At 37.2% G+C, this 8,658-nt stretch overlaps 1 protein-coding gene and 1 pseudogene across 1 annotated transcript; both read left to right on the plus strand.

The window, feature by feature from the left end:
* Window positions 1-1,151: 1,151 nt before the first annotated feature.
* Window positions 1,152-4,139, plus strand: LOC129298550 (syntaxin-22-like). The gene is made up of 7 exons (XM_054936966.1): window positions 1,152-1,695; window positions 1,788-1,881; window positions 2,204-2,343; window positions 2,444-2,512; window positions 2,634-2,791; window positions 2,895-2,995; window positions 3,584-4,139. The coding sequence occupies exons 1-7, from the start codon at window positions 1,523-1,525 to the stop codon at window positions 3,647-3,649; spliced, it is 801 nt and encodes a 266-aa protein (XP_054792941.1). The 5' UTR covers window positions 1,152-1,522; the 3' UTR covers window positions 3,650-4,139.
* A 497-nt stretch (window positions 4,140-4,636) lies between these two features.
* LOC129298549 (uncharacterized) lies at window positions 4,637-7,123 on the plus strand (annotated as a pseudogene).
* Window positions 7,124-8,658: the final 1,535 nt, after the last annotated feature.

Below are 8,658 nucleotides of genomic sequence, written 5' to 3' on the forward strand. Positions count from 1 at the left end.
TAAAATTTTTTTGAATTATATAAATTATAATTTAGTCTCTCAAAATGTTATAATTTTATTGGAGTTCTTAAAGATTTCTATGTAAATAAATTTTAAAGTAAAAAGACTATTTTACCTTTATTGAAAATAACAAGTTCTAATTACAACTTTTATTAAGAAATAGCAACTTTTATTTTGTAAATTACAAGAGTTAAATAAGAAATCACAACCTGTTACGTGTGATTTTTGTTATTAACAAATAAGCCCCAATTATAACTTTTATTTAAAGAATAAAATTTTTATTTCGTAAATGACAAGAATTAAATAAAAAATTATAATTTATCAAGTATAATTTTAATTATTGAAAAACATGTTCTTAAAATAACAAACCCAATTTATAACTTTTGTTTAACGAATAATAACTTTTATTTAAAGAATTATAAGAGTTGAATAAAAAATCACAACTTATCAATAAAAGTAAAATGATATTTTAAATTTACAATTTATTAACACAAAATGTTCTAACATTTTAATAAAATTACAATATTTTAAAAAATTAAATTATTATTTATATAATTTGAGAAAATTTTATTATCATTTTTTTATTTACATTTTTAAATTTAAAAAGTTTGAGAGGTTGCCATTTGTGCCAACATCAGTTATTACACCTTTCTTCCAATTTATAACTTTTATTTAATGAATAATAATTTTTATTTAAAGAATTATAAGAATTGAACAAAAAATCACAACTTATCAATAAAAATAAAATAATATTTTAAATTTACAATTTATTAACACAAAATTTTCTAACATTTTAATAAAATTATAATATTTTAAAAAATTAAATTATTATTTATATAATTTGAAAAAATTTTATTATCATTTTTTTATTTACATTTTTAAATTTAAAAAGTTTGAGAGGTTGCCATTTGTGCCAACATCAGTTATTACACCTTTCTTTCTTTTTCTTAAAAAAGTCCCTATAGTGAGTTTGTGGCCCATGACTAATCCCTAATCTCTACCGTTCCTTCCCCGATTTACCATGCGTTGACTAGACTGCACCGTAACTAATACCATGAACAAAGTACAAACACCGTGGTATTATGATAGGACCCACGGCCCGTGGCCATTTCTCCTCTGCACTAATTGATCCCAGCCTTCTAGCCCCTTCTCTCCTCTGCACTAATTGCCGAAAGGCCGAAAGATCGGCTGGAGGGTTTCGGTATCCGCCGGAGTAAACGTATTTTGCCGGTGTGGTCCTTCTCATAACGGCTAGCTGTGAGCCACGCTTAATGTCATTAATGCGTTTCGCTGCCTTCTGATCCAAATCAAAGGGGCCATATGCTGCCTTTACCCCATTGATTCATCGCCTGACTATCCGGAAGGGGGGAAAAAAAGAGCTTGTCACTTTCTGAGTCAACACTGGCCGCAACAAGCTCTCTGCTCTGCTGTGACTATTCTACCCGCTTTCTTTAGTTTGCATTTTCGTTCATGGTTTTCACTTGAAGTCGATTCGACTGGAGATACCTACTGAGAATCCAGGATGAGTTTTCAAGATATTCAGGGCGGGCCCAAGCGACCTGCTTCCCGAACTCAATCGCCGTCGCAGGCGGTTGCTGCGGGGATTTTCCAGATCAATACAGGCGTTGCCACTTTCCGACGACTCGTTGATGCCATTGGAACCGTCAAAGACACCGTTGGTCATCGCCAGAAGCTGTATGTTTCTGTCTACTTTCCGAAACTAACTGCCCTTCTGTTTGTTACTTAACCGCTGGTTTGGATTTGACGATTTGTGTACTATTTGGTAGGCACGATACGAGGCAGCGGATACTGCAGCTGGTGAAGGATACTTCTGCAAAGCTCAAAGCCTTGAGCGAATCCGATCTTGCTGCCGGTGCTGATGTATGATTTACTTCATTTCTCACTCTGTCTTTCAGCTGTTTGTTGTTTTTCCTAGCCTAATTGATGCGTCTCAAATGACTTTGTTACCCATAATAATTACCTCAATACTAGATAATTAGAAAAGGGAAGAAAAATCCGCCGTATTGTTTGTTATTTCGCTTTTCATATTGTCTTTGGCCCTGAATTTGATGCTTATATTTAGGCCCATTTGAAGCATAATGGTTGGTTATATTTATGTTGTCAAATTTCCTAAATGAGGGAAAGGGGGAAAAAATTCTGGTGATTTTTTATTCCATTAATTTTCTATCCTTTGTTGGACCAGTCTGGTAAGAAAATTGAAGATGCTAAGCTGGCGAGAGATTTCCAAACCACGTTACAAGAATTCCAGAGAGTGCAACAGCTTGCTTCTGAGCGCGAATCTACCTACCTTCCTGCTGCTCCTGCTTCTTCTTTACCAACGAGGTCTGATGATCCTTTGCATGATAAATATGCTTCTATACTTTCAAAATTGTTACTCCCCCTTCTCTTTTCTAATTCCATTATTTATGTTTTTGATAAACAGCTTTGGCTCTGGTGGAGAATCAACTGGCATAGGTCTGGAAAGCCAACCTTTTATTAGAGAACAAAAGAGGTAAAAGTTTCCGCTACTCCATTGTGCCATGCATAATTTGTTTGTCTCATACTCAACTCGCTGGTTATAACAAGAGCTGTTATTGATGGTCTGATTTTCTTGATCAATGATAAAAATGAAGGCGGGAGATACTTTTATTGGATAATGAAATTGCATTCAACGAGGCCATGATTGAAGAAAGAGAACAGGGCATCAAGGAGGTAGAGGTGCAAATTGGACAAGTAAATGAAATATTCAAGGACCTAGCCGTTCTGGTTCATGAGCAGGGGGTTGTTATTGGTAAATGATGTACCATTGTGCATAATGGGAGTTTATATAGCTTGCTTTTTGTTGCTATGTTTAGTTAATTCTGTTTCCCTCATAGTTTGTTTCATCGTGCCAGATGATATTCAATCAAATATTGATGCTTCTGCGGGTGCAACAACCCAAGCTACTACACAGTTAGCCAAGGCTTCCAAAAGTATGAAATCTAAGTCTTCATGGGTAAGTTGTAAAGACCTTGACATGCTCGTAATCTCCAATCCTCTGGTCCCAAATGTAGGAGTTGGTTGGGGGGTTTGTTTTGGTCGTAAATATAAGATGCCAATCTCTTTTGCTCCCCATCTTTATTATTTTTTTCCTTGCCCTGTAATTAGAATTCTAAATGATGTATGAGTTATGTGGATTATACTCTAATGTAAATGACTTAAAGGAGGGGTGTTTTAAGGAAACAATCATGCATGTTTTTACAAATAACTAACTCGACTAATATCCTTAATCTATGATAATTAGTTGACGAGCTCTTACATTTAGAATTGAAGGGAGTTATAAGTAAACATTTGGTTCCACGTTAGAAATCACTAAAACCATGGTTTTGGTGATTTCCTTCATGAAACCAAACACGTTCTAAAACTTTTGGCTTGCATCATAACTAAGCAAGTCAGCTTTATTAAAATTAGAATAATAACTTCCAATTTAATATCTGCGCATGGCATTGCCTATTGTGTATTAAGTATGATGGTTTTGTCGCTGCATGCTACTCTTACATTATCCTGATGATTTATGGATATTTGAATTTTTGTTACTGTGCAGTGTTGGTGGGTGCTTGTAATTTTTGTTATAGTGGTGGTCGTCGTCGTTGTTTTTCTCATCATTTAGTATCCAAGCGCGTACATGCTGGTATGGGATGATTTGGCTGGACGGATTTTTGGCTTTCTCAGTATCACCTTCCTGATTTTGGTGTGAATTTGTTAAATTCTTCTCTTATTCCGTGAGTCCTTAACTGTGTTAAGACTTCAAGAGTGTATGGCGGCCCTTCACAGCCAGCATTTTTGATATCTAATCTGTCCATTGCTGGAAGTTCGAAGAAGGAAAGGAATAGCGAGTCTACAAAAAGCTGGCCTGATATCCAATGGAAAGATGCTTGAGTAGTCGATACTGCTAAAACTTGAGAGGTTGACTAATGCCAAATGTCTGTGTATTTCTTTTCATGTTGCCATTATTGTGTTAGGGACCATTTGTTTGCACGGCAGTTGATCCGTTTCCACGACTGTATCAAATCAAAGACAAGTGGGAAGGAAATGAGGCAGTTCTCTTATTGCCTTGGGAGTGTTGTTTGTGTATCAATTCTAGTACTTGGGTGGAGGAAGATACTTTAGCTCTTTTTTTTTTTTTCCTTAAAAAAATATATTTCAAGATTTTAACCATAAAGTAACTATTATTTATGTTTCACATGATTCCCGCCACTTGAGTTAATCTTATTGAATCCTTTTTCATTTGAAAAAAATAGCCAACAGACATTACTTATTTGAATTTTAAATTTTAACATGCGAATATTTACTGGCTTAAAAAGGATGAATGCACTTTGTTGCTTCATCCGGAGAAAACTTGCACATCTTTCACGTTTGCAAGTCCTCGAGGGACTTTCGTTCTTGTTGATTTTGTAAATTATAAGTATTTTTTATTGACTCCTTAAATATATTGGCAACAATTAGTGTTAACTGGATGTAGTGCCTTTTTTGCCCCTTTCGTTAGCGGAAGTGGCATGATTTTTATTATCGTGAAGATGTAAAATCTTTTAATTTAAATCTTCTTTTTCTCCTTTTGTAAATAGGCAAACACTAACGTTATATGAATTTTAATGGAGAAAATAGAGGGGAAGGGAGCCTCTTAATTTGGGGGAGGTTTTGGACCCTCCCCTCTAGTTTGCCAAACAAGGTGCAACGGGGAGGGGAAGGCCAAACAAAAGGGTAAACTGCAAAGCTCTTGTTAGGATTTTTGATCTTTTGAAGGAAGGAAATAGATCCAGACCCGGTCACCGCCTTCTGACTTTTGAGAGGAGGAAAGGGAAGGAGAAGAAAAGACAAGGAAAGCTGGCAACCCGCAGGTAGGGCTTGATCGGGTTTCTGGTTTTGAGTAGGCAGCCGAAGATCTCACAAATAGCCACCCTCCTCCGGCATCCGGTGAAACCAATTCTCACACTCTGATCAGCAATGGCGGCCCTCTTATATCACATGTTCTCCTCGTCTGCATTGGTGTCACTTGGTCTCTACAACCTCATCGCCTCAACTCGCAGCTATCTCAAATCCCCTCATTCCTACTCCGCCAAACCCTTCCACCCCTTTCCTCCTTCCTCCTCCAATACTCAGAATCACCGTCTTCGTTACCTCCCTCTCTACCTCGTCTCCGCCTGTCTTCTCATCGCCTTCATCCATCAGCTCATTATTTCCTCCGATTCCGACCCTCTCCTAAAAGGTCACACCCCAGTTCACCGTTTCACCTCACTCCAATCTGCCGCTGTCCTCTTCCTCTTCCTCATCCTCTCCCTCTCTCTTTTCCTCTCCGATTCCTCCACCCTTCTTCCCCTCCCCAATGATCTCATCTTTGCCCTGGCTTCTGCCCTTTTCTTCTTGCAATACTCCGTCTCCGCCGCCTCTGCTTCCGTCCAGACATCTGATCTTGAGGCGAAATGCAACTCTGTTTCTGCCCGCATTTCAGCTACCGCTGCCCTTTTGTGCCTAGTTATTGCTTGTAAGCCTAGGCTCTTCGTTGCCGATATTGGTTTGGAGCTTCTCTAATCTTGCAGGGGCTTTGGGTTTTGCAGACTGGATTGTCCCTTTACGTTGACGCATTTATTCCCGAAGGATGTCATCGTTTGCTTGATGTGGTAAATGGGGTTGAGGGATCGACCAAGTGTGATGTTGAGGAATTCAAGTTCAGAGCTGTGGCTATTCTGGATCTCTTGTTTTTGGTTCATGTGATGTTTCTGGTGGTCATTGTCATGATCACTTATGCTGTCGTTGCAAAAAGCGTTGGCGTCCGGAGATCTGGCTCCTACGACGCCTTGCCTAACAGTTCTTCCCCTTCTGAAAGTAATCATAGTCATATACAGATGAAATCATTGACTGGCGTGCAGGCTTGAATCATTCCTGTACCTTTTCCCTTTTCACTGCTCAGCACTTCTTTCTGATGCAATTCCTTTTTCTTCGGCAATATTAGTATGATCGTTGTGCTAGGTAATGATATCTGAGCAGAGCTACAATATTTCGCCTTAGAATTTTGTGATCGGATCAAAACATAAGGGACTTCTTATATACAACCAATGCATATTTATTGAGTTCAAGTAGTTATCAGCTTCCCTTGTCCTTTTTCTTCTTGAATGTTACTGCTTTTAAATCACATTTTGCTACTTTGTTTCATATCACTGATTTCAAAAGATGCATGGACACTTGAACTTAACGATAATAATATTATAATGAATGAGTTAAGGAATTGCTCACACATTTCTTTGTGTAGTTTAAGCCATTATGTTCTTCAAGAATTGATTTAGAACTCACCTCTAAGATACTCGTAGTGATTCCTTAGGAATCTTGCCTTTTTCATTGAGCCATTCATCCCACATGTTCATATTGATAATTTATTTTGCATAAATTATGATCTCACGACCCTGCTGGTGATCTGTGTACCCAGTTTTGCAGTTAAGCTTTGAACCAGAATCCGCTTATGTTTTCTGGGCTTGATCCAGTTCTAACACTTCAAGATTTCCTTGAGGGGTCCATGACTTGTTCACAGCATATACAATCAATCGTTAATTTGCAGGCAGTCTCAGATGCCTGAAAATTGGAAACACATGCTAGAAACTAGGGCGAGCCAACAACATTCACGGTGGTCTTAGATTTCTTAAAAAGTTTGTATGACTCCGCTATGGGAAGGAAATATGTCCTGCAACATATCAGTGGAATTAGGAATTTCAGAAGATATATGAAGAGTTCATATCTCACCGTTATTAGAAAAACAAATATAAGTAACTGAGTATAACTAATTGAACACATCAATTGAGATATGGTATAGCTTTGAGAGTGCGTGGGCTACTAGGCCAGTGGAGCTGCACAGTGACTTTTCTCTTACATGTGCATGTGCTGTCTCTTATTCTTGAAGTGTTCTCATTTTTGGAAACAGCCTGCAAGTTGATATTTTTAGAACCGATGCTTCCATGGCTGAATGTTATTCAGTCTAATGCAGTGGAATTTTTACTGTAACTATCAAGTTCCTTTAATTTTATATCCCCCATTTTGGTCTTCTGTTATTGTCTTGGGCTCTAGTTCTTAAGGAGTTTATGAGCAAATTTTTTTACTACGTGTTCTCACTTCTGACTGTTACTTATTATCCTTGGGACATACTGATCAAACGTGTGAGATTGGGAAATTTGTTTATCCCCAGTTTGGGTCCTAACTGCCGAGTAATTTTTTCTTTTCTTTTCTTTTTTGGGGTTTGAGAAAATGATAGTTTTCTCGATCCTCCAAGTAATTTTCGTATTGTGTTAGTGCCGAAGGTGCTCTTACTCTCTGTCAGTAAATTAGCGTCCCCTGGGCAAGTGCTCTACATTTGTCTACATATAAACGAATCTGTGAAAAGGAATAAATCCTGGTGAAGATATGCTCAGTGAACATTCTTTCACAAAGTGATGAGTCATGATAATTGGCATGGCTATGTCGTCGTCGTTTTTATCAATTATATCTGGACTATTTAGGCACAATTACCTTCGTTTATACTGACCAACCCTTTGATTCATGATGCCGATCCTCGTTGAATGGAGACAGAAATGCCATCGCTAAGACTGTGGCTATATTTCCTGTTTATTTCATGTCTGGAAGCTTGAAATGGATCCTGTCACCCCATTCCCATTTAAGATAAAAATTAATAGTACCAAAGCTGGGTGTGACCACTCATCTCTTCTTAGAGATTTGTAACATAAAACCTTTCTTTCCTTTATTCTTTTTACATGATTGTTTTGATCTTTGCCAATTTTTCTTCAACTCGCTATTATTCCAAATGTCGCTGAAGCAAACGACGGGGATGGCACGCAGTTCAGAACATTATTAGGATAAGGGTTGCCTTGTCGTTGCCATTAGTTTACAAACACTGACTTGCGAGGTTTCAACCTTGTAGAATGGAGATCAGTCTGCCACAGTAAAATCCTATTTCCGCGAACTAGAGGTAAAATACGCATATGTAATGCACTGGCTTGCAGCCGCAGGGTAAAATGTATGTAAATTTTTTTTTTTAACTGAAATGAAACTTCTATTAAGAAAACATGTACAAACAAAACACAAGTTCTCTGAGCATCTTTTCATCCCGTCTACTGTATATTTGGAGTCGTGCCTTTCTAAGTGTTCCTCCCTGGGCTGATTTAATTATTTAATTGTAACCCCAGTAAGAAAATGCCACCGACAATATGAGGCCTCCGCGCCCTGTATCATGAGGGCGAAAAAGTCAATTTAACAGAAGGTTCTGGCCTTTCGGGTTCTTTTGTAACTGTCCATTATTTCACAGTACTAGCGGTTTGCGGCTCTGTTTTTTTTTTTGGGGGGGGGGGGTTATAGGATGATAAAATTCTCTCGTCAATGATCCATTTTTAATATTCCTTGCGTATAAACAAATATAAATTATTTTTAATTAAGTTTTATTTTTTAATAAAATAGTTATTTATTTTTAAATTAATACCATCTTTTCATGTTTATTTCTATTTAATAACATATTTTAGTTGGGATGTTAAAAATATTTTATATTTTTAAATATTTAACCTTTTTAAAAATATTTTATATTTTTAAATCAAAAAGTACATTGAAGAGTAGACTTAACATGGGTAGCCATGTTGTTAAAAAAAT

This window comes from Prosopis cineraria, unplaced genomic scaffold (genome assembly GCF_029017545.1).
Source record: "Prosopis cineraria cultivar Desert tree isolate PC_DT_omini unplaced genomic scaffold, ASM2901754v1 PC846, whole genome shotgun sequence".
NCBI lineage: Eukaryota > Viridiplantae > Streptophyta > Magnoliopsida > Fabales > Fabaceae > Prosopis > Prosopis cineraria.

Bases quoted from the DNA above. Each gene is read 5' to 3' on its own strand.
- LOC129298550 (XM_054936966.1), top strand. From the start codon at position 1,523: ATGAGTTTTCAAGATATTCAGGGCGGGCCCAAGCGACCTGCTTCCCGA. The intron at 2,344-2,443 runs GTCTGATGATCC...TTTGATAAACAG, and splicing joins GCTTCTTCTTTACCAACGAG to CTTTGGCTCTGGTGGAGAAT. The intron at 2,792-2,894 runs GTAAATGATGTA...TCATCGTGCCAG, and splicing joins TGAGCAGGGGGTTGTTATTG to ATGATATTCAATCAAATATT.